The following is a 16,959-nucleotide window of genomic DNA, read 5'->3' as shown; positions in this document are numbered from 1 at the left end:
CATTGCAGCCATTTGCTAAAATCGAAAAAGTTCATTTTTTTTCGCATTAATGTACACTCAGCAACCCACCTTGACAGAAAAAAACAGAAATGTAGAAATTTTTGCAAATTTATTAAAAAAGAAAAACTGAAATATCACATGGTCATAAGTATTCAGACCCTTTGCTGTGACACTCATATTTAACTCACATGCTGTCCATTTCTTCTGATCCTCCTTGAGATGGTTCTACTCCTTCATTGGAGTCCAGCTGTGTTTAATTAAACTGATTGGACTTGATTAGGAAAGGCACACACCTGTCTATATAAGACCTTACAGCTCACAGTGCATGTCAGAACAAATGAGAATCATGAGGTCGAAGGAACTGCCCAAGGAGCTCAGAGACAGAATTGTGGCAAGGCACAGATCTGGCCAAGGTTACAAAAGAATTTCTGCAGCACTCAAGGTTCCTAAGAGCACAGTGGCCTCCATAATCCTTAAATGGAAGAAGTATGGGATGACCAGAACTCTTCCTAGACCTGGCCGTCCAGCCAAACTGAGCAATCGTGGGAGAAGAGCCTTGGTGAGAGAGGTAAAGAAGAACCCAAAGATCACTGTGGCTGAGCTCCAGAGATGCAGTAGGGAGATGGGAGAAAGTTCCACAAAGTCAACTATCACTGCAGCCCTCCACCAGTCGGGGCTTTATGGCAGAGTGGCCCGACGGAAGCCTCTCCTCAGTGCAAGACATATGAAAGCCCGCATAGAGTTTGCCAAAAAACACATGGAGGACTCCCAAACTATGAGAAATAAGATTCTCTGGTCTGATGAGACCAAGATTGAACTTTTTGGCGTTAATTCTAAGCGGTATGTGTGGAGAAAACCAGGCACTGCTCATCACCTGCCCAATACAATCCCAACAGTGAAACATGGTGGTGGCAGCATCATGCTATGGGGGTGTTTTTCAGCTGCAGGGACAGGACGACTGGTTGCAATTGAAGGAAAGATGAATGCGGCCAAGTACAGAGATATCCTGGAAGAAAACCTCCCAGAGTGCTCAGGACCTCAGACTGGGCCGAAGGTTCACCTTCCAACAAGACAATGACCCGAAGCACACAGCTAAAATAACAAAGGAGTGGCTTCGGAACAAGTCTGTGACCATTCTTGACTGGCCCAGCCAGAGCCCTGACCTAAACCCAATTGAGCATCTCTGGAGAGACCTGAAAATGGCTGTCCACCAACGTTCACCATCCAACCTGACAGAACTGGAGAGGATCTGCAAGGAAGAATGGCAGAGGATCCCCAAATCCAGGTGTGAGAAACTTGTTGCATCATTCCCAAGAAGACTCATGGCTGTACTAGCTCAAAAGGGTGCTTCTACTCAATACTGAGCAAAGGGTCTGAATACTTATGACCATGTGATATTTCAGTTTCTCTTTTTTAATAAATTTGCAAAAATTTCTACATTTCTGTTTTTTTCTGTCAAGATGGGTTGCTGAGTGTACATTAATGAGAAAAAAATGAACTTTTTCGATTTTAGCAAATGGCTGCAATGAAACAAAGGGTGAAAAATTTAAAGGGGTCTGAATACTTTCCGTACCCACTGTGTGTATATATATATATATATATATATATATATATATATATATATATATATATATATATATATATATGTGTATATATATATATGTATATATGTGTATATATGTATATATATATATATATATATATATATGTATATGTGTGTATATATATATGTGTATGTATATATATGTGTATATGTATATATATATATATATGTATCAAAAATGTTGCCAAGCATCAATAACTGTAACTAACTAGTATATATATATATATATATATATATATATATATATGTATATGTGTGTATATGTATGTATATATGTGTTGTATATGTGTATATATATTTTTATGTATATATAATAAATATATGTATGTATATATATGTATGTATGTATATATATGATATGTATATGTATATATATATATATATGTATATATATATATGTATCAAAAATGTTGCCAAGCATCAATAACTGTAACTAACCAGTATATATATATAATATATATATATATATATATATATATATATATATAGTTACAGTTATTGATGCTTGGCAACATTTTTCATGGTTTGGGTTTGTTTGGATTATTATTATTATTATTTAGTTTGTTTGGAGTTTGGTTTCCAAAAATAACTACAGTCTTCTCTTTGGACATGATGGAAGTAAACAGACTCTTATTCGGAAAGGATCCACTCTGTATGATGTCTGGCAGAAAACTAACTCTACTGATGATGGTGATTGTAGTGATGGAGATGAGATACTCAAATATTTTAGAAGAATACTGGTAAACAGCCAATACTCTATAAGAATACTGTGAAACATACAGTACTCTATAAGAATACTGTGAAACATACAATACTCTATAAGAATACTGTGAAACATACAATACTCTATAAGAATACTGTGAAACATACAATACTCTATAAGAATACTGTGAAACATACAATACTCTATAAGAATACTGTGAAACATACAATACTCTATAAGAATACTGTGAAACATACAATACTCTATATACTGTGAAACAACATACAATACTCTATAAGAATACTGTGAAACATACAATACTCTATAAGAATACTGGTAAACAGACAATACTCTATAAGAATACTGTGAAACATACAATACTCTATAAGAATACTGTGAAACATACAATACTCTATAAGAATACTGTGAAACATACAATACTCTATAAGAATACTGTGAAACATACAATACTCTATAAGAATACTGTGAAACATACAATACTCTATAAGAATACTGTGAAACATACAATACAATACTCTATAAGAATACTGTGAAACATACAATACTCTATAAGAATACTGTGAAACATACAATACTCTATAAGAATACTGTGAAACATACAATACTCTATAAGAATACTGTGAAACATACAATACTCTATAAGAATACTGTGAAACATACAATACTCTATAAGAATACTGTGAAACAGACAATACTCTATAAGAATACTGTAAACAGACAATACTCTATAAGAATACTGTTAAACAGACAATACTCTATAAGAATACTGTTAAACAGACAATACTCTATAAGAATACTGTTAAACAGACAATACTCTATAAGAATACTGTTAAACAGACAATACTCTATAAGAATACTGTTAAACAGACAATACTCTATAAGAATACTGTTAAACAGACAATACTCTATAAGAATACTGTTAAACAGACAATACTCTAGAAGAAAACTGTTAAACAGACAATACTCTCGAAGAATACTGTTTAATCCGCAAACATTTCACTTTAATCACACACATAGTGATGCGTTCAATGCTTTCAGTGTTGGTGTTTGTGACCTCAACCTGCTCTCGACCAGATGACAGGCTTTCATCCCGTCAGCTGAGTGAAGACGATGATATGATGATAGGACTCCATTTAGGATCTGCAGCTGTCAGTTTATATGTTAGTCTGTGTTTAATGTCAGCTGTCCTCTGCTGAGAGGACAAGGACACTGATGAATAAATCATCTTTATACTGTATAACGTTCTAGAAACGTACTGTCTAATGTCCAATACTCTAGAAACGTACTGTCTAATGTCCAATACTCTAGAAACGTACTGTCTAATGTCCAATACTCTAGAAACAAACTGTCTAATGTCCAATACTCTAGAAACAAACTGTCTAATGTCCAATACTCTAGAAACAAACTGTCTAATGTCCAATACTCTAGAAACAAACTGTCTAATGTCCAATACTCTAGAAACGTACTGTCTAATGTCCAATACTCTAGAAACAAACTGTCTAATGTCCAATACTCTAGAAACAAACTGTCTAATGTCCAATACTATAGAAACGTACTGTCTAATGTACCTAGAAACAAATACTAGAAACAAACTGTCTAATGTCCAATACTCTAGAAACGTACTGTCTAATGTCCAATACTCTAGAAACGTACTGTCTAATGTCCAATACTCTAGAAACGTACTGTCTAATGTCCAATACTATGGAAACAAACTGTCTAATGTCCAATACTATAGAAACGTACTGTCTAATGTCCAATACTCTAGAAACGTACTGTCTAATGTCCAATACTCTAGAAACGTACTGTCTAATGTCCAATACTCTAGAAACGTACTGTCTAACAGCCAATACTATGGAAACATACTGTCTAATGTCCAATACTCCAGAAATAAACTGTCTAATGCTGTGTTCACACCAAAAGCGAAGCGAATATTTGCGTCCTCGCGTCAGTTTACTCGCAGGTCCATTTGTGTTTATTCGCTTCATTCACGCTAGACTTGCTGGAGAGGGGAGGGGCTTATCTCCATGGAAACCGTTGTCAACTCAGCTATTTATTTCCGCCATCAACCATGCAATAAATAACTACTATATCTGCTTTATACTTTTTGTGGCAGTCCCAGATATCCCGGGAAACTAAACGCCGTCTTGTCTGGGTTCATAACATCATCCGGAGGCGCTCGGTGGATTTCATCGAGCCGTATTCACTGAATCCAGCAAGCCACCCGTCGGCTGGTCTACTACAGCTGTGTGGTCCGAAAATAAACAAGTTTACTGTAATTTAATTGCAATAAATGTACAAAAAGGGACGCTGAAATAACAACATAATGATGGTGGTTTGTAAAAAGTCAGAATTCATGTTTTGTTAGTTCTCTCTGCAAGACGACAAGGAAATCACTTTTAAAATGCTTGTTTTCTGAACAGAGCTCGGATTGATTGGTGCTGGACTTTGCTTACATGACAGGATGACGGGAGGAGAATCTCAACGCTGATTTGCTTTCGCAACACAGCGTCACGCCGCCAGGCTCGAGTTTGCGTCTACTCGCGTATATTTGCGTCTGTGCATTGACTTTACATGAAAACTAAACGCGCAAAAAACTTGCTTCGCTTTTGGTGTGAACACGGCATAACAGCCAATACTCTAGAAGAATACTGTTTAACAGCTTGTATTCTAGAAAAATACTGTTAAATAGCGAATACACTAGAAAATACTATCTGACAGCAAATACTCTAGAGGAATTCTGTCAAACAGCGATTACGCTTGAAAAATACTCTCACTCTCAACATTCTAGAAAAATACTGTCTCACACTCAACATTCTAGAAAAATACTGTCTCACTCTCAACATTCTAGAAAAATACTGTCTCACTCCCAACATTCTAGAAAAATACTGTCTCACACTCAACATTCTAGAAAAATACTGTCTCGCACTCAACATTCTAGAAAAATACCGTCTCACTCCCAACATTCTAGAAAAATACTGTCTCACACTCAACATTCTAGAAAAATACTGTCTCACTCCCAACATTCTAGAAAAATACTGTCTCACACTCAACATTCTAGAAAAATACTGTCTCACACTCAACATTCTAGAAAAATACTGTCTCACTCTCAACATTCTAGAAAAAAACTGTCTTAACAGCCAACACTGAATAAATCGTCTGTCTTCAGGTTGTGTCTGTCCCTCAGAGGATCCCGTCTGGAAACACCAGAGAAGGAAAAACTCTGTCTGAGATCAACTGTGAGTATTCTGATTATCAGGATGATGATGGTGATGATGATGATGAAGGATGGTGGTGATGATGATGGTGAAGAATCTGTATTGTAATAATATTTTTGCTTTCAGTTGATCAGATGAAGTTTGATCCTCCTCTGAGGAAAGAGACTGAAGCTCATCACGATGAGGTACACATACATACACACACACACACACATACACACACACACATACACACACACAAACGCACTTACACACACACACACATACACACACACACACACACACATACACACACACACACACACACGCACACACACACACATGCACACACACACACACACACACATACATCATGAAGGGATGCTTCCTATGAGTCTCCACCAATGTTGAAACCAAACATGTGCAGCGTGACCTCATCCTCCCTCATTAACATATTGAGCTCTGCAGGATGAGCAGGTGAAACACCTGAGATCAGATCATGTGGACACACACAGGTGATGTTGTGATGACTCAGCACATTCTTCTCTTCTTTACAGTCAGATCGTTTCCTGGACTGTGAGGAGGAGCTTTACTTCACCGCAAGATCCCACCTGGTATAACTGACAATACACATGCTAACAGGCTAACCAGGCTAACTATCTGTGCTTGTGCCGCTTAGCATTAGGCTAACACTCTGTTTGTGTATTGTTATTATTATTATTTTAATTTATTATTATTATTATTATTATTATTAAATAGCCTGTTGACATCAAAGAAAAACACTATAAAGACAAAGGTTGAATCTTAAGCGCTGGCAGTCTGACTGTAACACATGCTAACAACATGCGAATAACGCATTAATAGGCAAATAACTAGCGGAAAACACATTTAAAACATGCTAATAACGCTCTAATAACATGTTAATAACATGCTTGCAACATGCTTACAAGCTAATAACACACTTATAACATGCTAATAACATGCTAATAACATGCTAACAAATTAATAACACTCTTATAACATGCTTATAACATGCTTACAAGCTTATAACATGCTAATAACATGCTAACAAATTAATAACACTCTTATAACATGCTTATAACATGCTTACAAGCTTATAACATGCTAATAACATGCTAACAAATTAATAACACTCTTATAACATGCTTACTTAGTCACCTGGTTTCTTTTGTTTTTGTTTTCTTCTTCCTTGTCCTCATCTTCTGTCGTTCACACGTTCCTCCTGGATGATGTCACTTCCTGCTCTGCTTTAACTGGTCGCTCTTAATTAGTGATTTAGTCCAATCAGAGGTGTTCCAGTGTTCCCATCAGAACCAGCTGTGGTGTTTCTGTTTGTAAATGTTCAAGATTCAAACAGAAGGAAATACACACACACACACACACGTCCCTCTGTGTGGTGATGAAGATGAGGAGGTAATGTGAGGTGCAGCAGTGTTTTGGTCCGTTGGGACTTCACGGTTGAAAGTTGCTGAGTCAGCGCCAACGCTCGGCCGACCAATCAGGTCGGATGAAAACTGGAGTTCCTGCAGGCTTCCATGGCAGGGGGGAGGGGGAGGAAGATGAAGAGGAGGAGGAGGTGGAGAGTTGTTGAGCTGAAAATATGAATCTATATCTCCTGCAGGAGCTGCAGGTGGAGGCTGAAGACGATGCTGCAGAACCCGCAGTCCTCAGTGGAAACGGGTGAGAACCTGACAGTTCAGCTCCTTTAACACATGATCAATTATTAATAATAATTATTAGTCTGATTTTATTTTCATATTTCACCTCATGAATGAATTCAAACCTGATTTATTCTGAGCGAAACAGTTTCACAGCAAATATAATAAACGTAGGAAACCAAACACAACGGAACCTCAGAAACATGTGAACTCTGATTTAGGTCCAGCAGACGTACCTGAAAATAATAATAATAATAATAATAATGCTTTGATGTTTGATGTCAACACTTCAAATCTAAAATGGAAATGAAGGGGCGGAGCTACCGAAATATCCTCATGTTTTATTTTCTGTATAAATGTATATTTCCATCATCCACAAACAAACAGGGTTTTAGGTTTCTAAAAGAGAAAACTTTGTTTTTGTGTGGACGTGAATGTCGGAGCATTTGGGAAGCGCTGACATTACATTCTTGCTTTGTGTGTGCCCGAAAGATGTTCTGTTAATAGGTATCAATGTAAAGACGCAGAGTCTTCTCTGGTATTTGAAGCGTGAATGACGCAGCCTTCATCGCCCCCTGCTGGCTGTTGGGCGTCGCTGCGTTCATGTGTCCAGTCACCAGCTGAGTGCTTCGGTTTGAGAGCTGCACTGTTTCTCTCCTCCAGCGGTGTGTTTGAGTGTCGACCTCAGCTCCGTCTGAATAATTTATCACTCCTCTCGGTGGGGGGGGGCCTGATGAAAATTTAAAGACTCTGCATTCGAGCACTTTAGAATATTTGCTAACGGTGAAGAAAACGCAGCCTTGGATGTTTTTAAATGGACAACTGACATTTCAGATGAATGTCCTGAGCTCAGGTCACCGCCATGTTTTCTTCTTCTCCGGTCTGAACGTGCTGACCTCTGACCTCTGTCCTCCTCACTGAGGTCACACTGTGGTTCCTCTCTGACGCTCCCCTTGGCTGTTGTTTCCGTCCAATCAGGAAACAACACTGACTCTGTTACAGATGGATCACACCGGATGACTGTTGACATCAAACTCAGAGTAAAGATTAGTGGGTCAAGAGGTCGGAGGTTAAGGAAAAGTACATATCTGTATCTGTCCTTTCACTGCGTTTGGATTATTTCAATTCAATTACATTACATTTATTTTGTAAAGCCCAGAATCACAAATGACAAATTTGCCTCAGAGGGCTTTACAATCTGTACACATGCGACATCCTCTGTCCTGGAACCCCTTCATGTTGTTATTTACCAACAATATTAAGCCTGGATATGTTGAGTTATAGTTTGACTGGTGCCCCTCAGAGTGATGAAGATATCTGATATAGTATTCTGGACTGGAGGAACTTTGAGAGGATTCAGATCAACGACGTTCTCATGTGTCTCAGCTTAAAGTTCCAGTATGTCAGTCTGGTTCTGCTCTCTGTATCTCTTTCAGTGTGACAGACTCCACGCTGCGACCCGGCCGCCCTCCTGAAGACCCTGAAAATCCTGAAGACCCTCTCCCTCAGGTGTGTCCTCTCACCTGTCCTGTGTCTGTCCGTCCGTCTGTTTGTATCCTTTAAATTCGTCAGAACGTCTCATATCTGCCCCTCCCCCTCAGGACGGACGCCCGCCCCCTGATGATGATCACCATGGAAACCAGGGTACCGTAAAACCTAGTCCTAAATCACTCACCGCCGGGGTGATCTCTGCTGTGTGAACCTTTAGAACCTTTAGAACCACCTTTAACCTCTGAGAACAAAGTCAAATCACGTCTTTCACCTCAGACTATGTTATGTCATCAACCTCCGCTAACTCCTGCTACGACTCCTCCTATTAAACCTGTTTCTTACCTGCAGCCCCTCCTCTTCACCTGAGCACTCACCTGTTATCTTCACCACACCTTTGATCCACTCTGATGTTCCTCCAGCATGTCTAACCGTCTCCTGTCTCTCATTGTAGGACTCCTCAGCTCCTCCTCTGATCAGCAGTCTGCAGCTCCTCCTGCTGCTCACAACAGGAAAGACAAGAAGGATCCTCCAGTGAGACAAACTCCCATTCCTCCTCCTGACATGTTAGACTCCTGCAGCAGCAGAGACGCCATATGATCGCTGTGGTTTAATGTGACTCTACTGTAACAGTTAACACCTTTGGTTTTATTAACTCGTGTTCTGTTATTGACTATTCCCTCATCAGATACCGGTCAGCAACGGACTTCCACCTACACCTAAAGTCCACGTAAGTCCTCAGGACAAGGCTGGGTTAGTTTGTTAGTTAGTTGTGAGTGGGTGTATTTATATGTGAGTGGGTGGGTGGGTTGGTGGGTTGGTTGGTTGGTTGGTTGGTTGGTTTGTTGGTTGGTCTGTTGTTTGTTCGTTGGTCGGTCGGTGCTATGTTGGATTGGTTGGTTGTTGGTTTGTTTGGTTGGTTGGTTGGTTGGTTGGTTGGTGGTTGGTTTGTTGGTTGGTCTGTTTGTTCGTTGGATTGGTTGTTTGTTTGGTTGGTTGGTTGGTTGGTGGTTGGTTGGTTGATGGTTAGTTAGTTAGTTAGTTAGTTCCCTCACATGCACAGAGAGGAAGTGATGCATCACTGAGGATCACCTGACTGAGTGACATGTTGTTTCTTCCTGTTTGTAAGATGGGAGCTTGTTTCTCCAAAGTTTTTAACGGCTGTCCTCTGAAGATTCACTCTGCTGCCTCTTGGATCAACCCCGAAACCCGAGGTACGTTCTCCTCTGTGACCTCTGACCTCTGTCAGCTATGACCTCTGTGACCTCTGACCGTTGTAAGTTTGTACTTATATACAGTGTCAGTATTACAGTATATCTGAGTACTGTCTCAGTGTGTTTGTGTTTTTGTTCTCAGATCAGTATCTGATCTTTGGAGCGGAGGAAGGAATTTACACTCTGAACCTGAACGAGCTCCATGAGAACTGTATGGAACAGGTGAGACCCAGGAAACATCAGCCGATGCTTTATACCACCAGGATAGTCCACCCCACCCAACTTACCCTCCTCACCCACATGGTCCACATGGTCCACCTCACCAATCTGGTCCACATGGTCCTGGTCCTGGTTCATCGTATCCGACTGGAAGTCTCCTTCTGAGTCTGTTGTTCTTTTATGAACTGTTTGATTCACATCACTGTTGAGTCTTCAGTTCATACAGGTGGAGAGATATCAGTACGAACTTTAACATCACTTTACAAAATTGAATAATAATAATATTATTAATTATAACTGACTGTATATGCGTGGAACTTTTTAAAACAAAGTCTAAGCATTCAATGTAACTCTGAAGTAAAGACGTCTCAGAAAGCAGAATGAACTTCTGGTTCACGTTCAAACGTTTTTATCCCCTCGAAGTTTCACAACTTTGACCTTTTGTTCCTCACAGACATTTTAATTGGATAAAAGTTCCCACGAAGACAAACAAACAGAAAGATGAAATGGTTGCATTATTATGTCCATCATCATTGTTAAAGGATGTCAGAGGTAGTGAGTCAGATTCAAGATCTGCAGCTCAGTTTAATGAAGAATCTGGTTTCTATCTTCTGGACTGATCCAGAGTCTGTGTGTGTAGTTGTTTCCTCACAGGTGTACCTGGGTTTATGTGATGAACAACACTCTGATCTCCATCTCAGGTACGTCACACCAACACGTCACTGACGTCAACAGATTCCTCTTTAAATGTCATCTGTATGTATAACTGAATTTTATCATGTGGTCATTTGAAAATGAGAGAGGATTGAGATTAAAAGACATTGAATCCTCAGGAAACGTAAACAAAAACATCTCGAGTAAACAGAAAGAATGACATTAAATCTTCTTTATGATGTCATTGTGTGTCAGCTGACCTCTGAGTCTCGTCTGCAGGTAAAGCCTCTCAGCTCTACTGCCACAGTCTGGCCGGTCTGTTCGAACAGACTCGACACAAACAGAGGCTGACTGTTTCCATCTCCACCCGCCGCCTGCCGGACCGCATCCTACCCCGGTCAGTCCTCCACCCAACGTCCTAAAAACAGTCAGCACACTGAAACAGTCAGCACACTGAGAATATTCAACATGCTATAAACGTTTTCTATTAATCAGTTTACTTGACAGGGACGAAAACATGTTACTATGGTTATACTTAAATAAAGTGCCACTGCTGTTAAGTATGTGAGACTTATTTACAGACCTTGTCCCTGGTTAGGCATATAAGAAGTAAAAAAATATAATGCAACATTATACATAAAAACACATAATATATCATTTTACATTTGTTGAATATCTGAAAACATGAAAACATTTAACAGGAGGAAACATTCAACCACCTAAAACATTCATTCTAACCAGAAGTGACACTAGAGGGCGGAGCTAAATAAAACCGAACACAATAAGACATTTTAGGATCAAAGTGTTCCAATGAACTTCCATGAAGTAAAAACACTGAAAGGGTTAAAGTTGTAAGAAGAAAACATGGACAGCTTCCAGACCGGACAACGCCATGGTGTCGACCTGTCAATCAGTGTGTAGCCCCGCCCTAAAGCATCCCCTGCTTTATGGTCTGTTTGACTCTAAATGGAGCATCATTTACTAAATGAACATCATGCTGTATTGAAGAAGACTTGAAACTAGAGATTGAGACCATAAACTCATGTTTACAATGTTTACTGAGGGAATAAATCAAGAGAGAAGTAGAGTCATTTTCTCATAGACTTCTATACAACCAGAGGAGTCGCCCCCTGGGGATATAAGAGGTTGTGTCCTGTGCTTTTGCTCTGTGTGTCAGTGAATAGCCTACAGCTAGAAGTACGTTAGATTCTGCTTGTGTCGTTCTGCTAGTTACTCACTCGGTCATTTGGGAACAGAGAAGTTAATACACAGACGTACGGACACTCTTTGACGTTTTCGGTCCAAAATGGCGTCAACCCTACCACAGCACCACTTTGCTTCTTTATTCTTTGCCTCAGGTCATCACATTGTATCTGAAGGAGATTGGCTCAGAGCTCAGCTATAGTGACATTATTCCTCTGCATCAGTTTAAACTTCCTCCTGATTGTCTTCTGGTTTTGTGTCCAGGAAGTTTTCCATCTCCAATAAGATTCCCGATACCAAAGGCTGTCTGAAATGCTGCGTAGGTGAGTACGCTGTTTATCATCATGCACCACAAACTTTTGCTCTGTCTCACAGCAGCTGTCTCATGATAAGTTGACCTGTCTCACCTCAGGGTCAGACAGACATTGACAGAAACTTGTTTGTGTTTATATGGGCAGGTGTTTCTGAGTTGTCATGTTATCAAAGTCTGTTATTCAGAGGAGCTGTGGAGTAGAGTATTAATAACACATATATAATTCATCTTGAAACAAGAAAACTACAAAAACTGAAGGTCATAAAGTTCAGTGATGGATTGTAAAGAAAACGTCCCCTTTTTCTGCGTTCAGTGAGAAATCCCTACACTGGTCATAAGTACCTGGGCGGAGCCTTCCAATCAGGTGTGGTCCTGCTGGAGTGGGTGGAGCCTATGCAGAAGTTCATGCTGGTTAAGGTAGGAGAAAAATGTCTCAGTCATCCACACTAAGAACAGCATCACTACCTTACTCAAGAACATCTTGGCCACAGGGGGAAGATCTCAGATGTCCAGGGGGAACTCAGAGGTGAACCACTTTTCTTTCATGTTAAAATGAGTCAATTGAGAAGGTTCAGCATCGGGTCAGGATTCTCCTGGACACTCTGGGGCAGACCCAGAAAACACTAGAGGGACCATTTAACTATCAGGCCAGGGAACACCTCAGAACGGTCAGGATCGTCTGCACTTTCTGACCGAGTCTGCTACCACCAACCCTTCTACCAGCAAAATTTCTGCTCTGATGAAGCTCCCATGAAGCTCTACACTATGATCAGTATGATGGTAAAGACTGTGAAAATATTTTCCAATACTAACTCTATACTTGTGTCTATCCTGACCAGAGCGTGGACTTCCAGCCTCCGTGTCCTCTGGAGGTTTTGGAGCTGCTAGTTGTACCCGAGCAGCCGTACCCTCTGATCTGTGTTGGTCTGAGCAAAGGAACTGAAACTAACCAGCCTGTCAGCTTCCAGACCCTCGACCCCAACTCCTCCTGCCCCGCCGCACCTGAAACAGGTACAACTCCTTCTGCCCCAGATACAACTCCCCCCAACTCAGGTACAACTCCTACTGACTCAGGTACAACTCCTCTCGACTCAGGGACAACTCCTCTCGACTAAGGTATACCTCCTCTCGACTAAGGTATACCTCCTCTTGACTAAGGTATACCTCCTCTTGACTAAGGTATACCTCTCGACTAAGGTATACCTCCTCTTGACTAAGGTATACCTCCTCTTGACTAAGGTATACCTCCTCTTGACTCAGGGAGAACTCCTCTCGACTAAGGTATACCTCCTCTTGACTAAGGTATACCTCCTCTTGACTAAGGTATACCTCCTCTTGACTAAGGTATACCTCCTCTTGACTCAGGGACAACTCCTCTTGACTCAGGTACAATTCTTCAGAGAGTTCGCTAATGTACAGGCAGCCTAACGTTTTGGTCTCCTTACAGAAAACCCTCAGAGTTGTGTGATCCACATCACTCAGCTGGAGAGAGACACCGTCCTGGTCTGTCTGGACCGTAAGTTCATCAAACTAGATGATGTTGTTTTACTCAAGTAAAGATCACTTAATTAATTTAATGATAGAAGTCAGAGCTGACCCGAGCTTTGTTTGTACATTCTACTTCCTGCAGGTTGTATAAAGATCGTAAACCTTGAGGGGAAGCTGAAGTCCAGCAAGAAGCTGTCAGCTGAGCTCACGTTCAACTTCCAGATAGAGTCGATCGGTAAACCACCTTATATCTGCTTTTTTCAACCAGTGAGCCACGGACCACTGGTGGGCCACGAAATGCCATTCAGTGGGCCGTGGACGTTAGTTATTTATTCATCTAAATGTATTGAGGAATTCACATAATTAAATGACATAAAATAAAAATGCATGATTTCAATGACCGGTTACATTTGAATATCATCATTTACATCAAGATTCATCATTCGATAGAGACAATCATGTTTTAGCTAGCTAACAATCCCAAGGATGTGTTGACGACAAAATGGAATGGATTTTTTTTTTTTTACATATGTTTATTTAATTCTTCCACATAGCATAACATATTAAATGTGATGTGGGAGACAACCCTGTCCCAATAAAAGCTCAAAAACCTGTTGTTAGGAAATATGACCCTGATTACATTAGACTAGACTTCTTTAATGGTAGGCAGTGATAGTTGACGGTAAGCAGAACATTTATTTTGGTTATTACAGCTGACAGTGGCATAACACCTATTTACAGTCCATTTTTTGTTCTCTTTTCTGCATTCAAAAAGTGTGCCTTAAGTTACAAAAGGTTGAGAGCCCTCGCTTCAAACAATCTCACACATACATGTAAGGTCCTCACAAAACCCTTTAGACCACCTTCAAAACCACCTGAACCTGTTTCCAGCTGTGTTATGTTTTCACTTTCTGTTCCTCTTCTTCCTCAGTGTGTTTACAGGACAGTGTTTTGGCCTTCTGGCGTCACGGCATGCAGGGACGGAACTTCAGAGCTAACGAGGTAAAAATCATCCAATCAGAGAGCCGCAATCCACCCGCCTCACAGCTGTGTCATAACTTCTGTTGTTATATTTATTCTCTAGATCACCCAAGAGATCAGTGACATCAGCAGGATGTTCCACCTCCTGGGCTCTGACAGGTGAGACACCTGACAGTTCACGTGTCTGTCTGTGTCTGTTTACCTGTCTGTCAGCTCACCTGTCTTGTCTCTCCGCAGGGTGGTGGTTCTGGAGAGCAGGGCAACCGATAACCCGACTGAACACAGTAACCTGTACATACTTGCCGGACATGAAAACAGCTACTGAGACCAGGACCAAAGTCTAAACCAAGACTCAACCAGTTCAAAGTTCAAACCAGATCCAAACCAGGACCGAAACTAGTGCTAAACCAGTTAAAACAGATAAAACCAGGACCAAACCAGATCCAAATCAGGTACAAACCGGTATCAGACTAGGTCCAATGAAGTTTTAAACCAGGATTGTGGTTCTGAATCAGAGCGGTTCTGCTCACTAACAGTCCACTCTTCAGTGTGTCTACTACAGTGAAGACAATTCAATGCATGCAATGAATACAATTCCTCAATGCAACAGCAAAAATACTAAACAATGGTCACTATTCAGGCCCCAACTACCATCATGCATTGCAGCTGAGCAGAATAGTGTCAGACACCAACCTTTAAAACACACACAAAACGTTCTCTTCAGAACTAACGGTCACAGATTGACATCGCAGACGGACACAGAGACGGACTGCTTGGATTAAATCACAGCCAGCATTTTCTGGAAGCAGCTTTTATCAGATCGGACGGTTCGTCAGAGAGTCACATGACTGACGGATAGAACCAGAGTCAAAGAAAATTGGATCGGCAGAAGACTCAAGAGGGAGGTCCAGAGGCCTTGACCAGGTGGGAATCCCTCCGGAGGACCAGAGGACATGTTGGACAACCTTAACTGACTGAACGCAAAATACTTCACCACCATAAAAACATAACTGAGCACGGCCGATGGTGGACCATAACACACCCTGCCTGAACCTGACCTGATAAGAGACCAGATCTAAAGTAGACCTGAGGATAAGAGACCAGATCTAAAGTAGACCTGAGGATAAGAGACCAGATCTTATAGAGACCAGACCTGAAACAGACCTGGTTCATCACCAGGAGTCAGAGGAGAAGTGATGGAGGACCCTGATCACGTGTTACTGAGCCTAATCAATCACCTATACTTATAAATGTTCACATATTTGAGTTGTTACAGTCTTAATGTCTCATGTCTGCTTTTAGAGTTTACACTTTGGAAATCTTTTTTTAATGTTGTGTAAATAATGTAAAATAAATCTTTTTTTACACTGATAGATGTGTCCGTTGGATTCATGATTCATGTTTTATTTATGACGTCTTAATTGTTGGCAGCAGACAGCAGTGTCCTCGGGGGTCAGAGAATGTGGTTGCTATGGTTACTAAGGCGTCACTGTGGTGTAATTCACACATTTATCTGAAGGTGGAGACAAAGACCATCAGAAATACTTTATTTTAGTCACACTTCTAGAAAAGAAAAGAAAAATTCCAACTGTGTTTGACTCAGTTTGTATTGAACCAGCCTTGATTAATGTTTTATCTCAACAATTCTCTTTAATGTAATGTTAAAACAATATGTTACATTAACGCTTGTGGTGTTGTGATACAGTTCATTTGTTATCTTAATCTTTGAGTTTTCATACGTTTAATAGGAAATGTAAGAAAATCTAAAACTTTTATTTTGTAGGGGCCGTGTTGTTGACGGAGCTTTTATTTTGTAGGGGCCGTGTTGGTGGTGTAGAGCTTTTATTTTGTAGGGGCCGTGTTGGTGTTATTGTAGAGCTTTTATTTTGTAGGGGCCGTGTTGGTGTTATTGTAGAGCTTTTATTTTGTAGGGGCCGTGTTGGTGGTGTAGAGCTTTTATTTTGTAGGGGCCGTGTTGGTGTTATTGTAGAGCTTTTATTTTGTAGGGGCCGTGTTGGTGTTATTGTAGAGCTTTTATTTTGTAGGGCCGTGTTGGTGTTATTGTAGAGCTTTTATTTTGTAGGGGCCGTGTTGGTGTTATTGTAGAGCTTTTATTTTGTAGGGGCCGTGTTGGTGTTATTGTAGAGCTTTTATTTTGTAGGGCCGTGGTGGTGTGGAGCTTTTATTTTGTAGAGCTTT

The 16,959-nt window shown here is 40.4% G+C and overlaps 1 protein-coding gene across 1 annotated transcript in view; it reads left to right on the top strand.

Annotated features, from left to right (window-relative positions):
- Window positions 1-16,099, top strand: part of LOC129095394 (mitogen-activated protein kinase kinase kinase kinase 3-like) — a 36,126-nt gene extending 20,027 nt beyond the window's left edge. The window contains exons 13-32 of the mRNA XM_054603817.1: window positions 5,494-5,563; window positions 5,669-5,727; window positions 6,079-6,135; window positions 7,164-7,222; window positions 8,637-8,709; window positions 8,802-8,844; window positions 9,143-9,222; window positions 9,377-9,418; window positions 9,818-9,902; window positions 10,045-10,124; window positions 10,762-10,822; window positions 11,055-11,172; window positions 12,243-12,301; window positions 12,605-12,708; window positions 13,131-13,302; window positions 13,739-13,807; window positions 13,922-14,014; window positions 14,711-14,781; window positions 14,864-14,919; window positions 14,998-16,099. Of these exons, the coding sequence (XP_054459792.1) occupies window positions 5,494-5,563; window positions 5,669-5,727; window positions 6,079-6,135; window positions 7,164-7,222; window positions 8,637-8,709; window positions 8,802-8,844; window positions 9,143-9,222; window positions 9,377-9,418; window positions 9,818-9,902; window positions 10,045-10,124; window positions 10,762-10,822; window positions 11,055-11,172; window positions 12,243-12,301; window positions 12,605-12,708; window positions 13,131-13,302; window positions 13,739-13,807; window positions 13,922-14,014; window positions 14,711-14,781; window positions 14,864-14,919; window positions 14,998-15,085 (1,539 nt within the window). The 3' untranslated portion in view covers window positions 15,086-16,099. The remainder of the gene's footprint in view (window positions 1-5,493; window positions 5,564-5,668; window positions 5,728-6,078; window positions 6,136-7,163; window positions 7,223-8,636; window positions 8,710-8,801; window positions 8,845-9,142; window positions 9,223-9,376; window positions 9,419-9,817; window positions 9,903-10,044; window positions 10,125-10,761; window positions 10,823-11,054; window positions 11,173-12,242; window positions 12,302-12,604; window positions 12,709-13,130; window positions 13,303-13,738; window positions 13,808-13,921; window positions 14,015-14,710; window positions 14,782-14,863; window positions 14,920-14,997) is intronic.
- Window positions 16,100-16,959: the final 860 nt, after the last annotated feature.

The sequence above is a fragment of the Anoplopoma fimbria genome, chromosome 9, assembly GCF_027596085.1.
Source record: "Anoplopoma fimbria isolate UVic2021 breed Golden Eagle Sablefish chromosome 9, Afim_UVic_2022, whole genome shotgun sequence".
NCBI classification, from domain to species: Eukaryota; Metazoa; Chordata; class Actinopteri; order Perciformes; family Anoplopomatidae; genus Anoplopoma; species Anoplopoma fimbria.
Note: the sequence above shows the minus strand (reverse complement) of the source record. Positions and strands in the feature narration are given on the sequence as shown.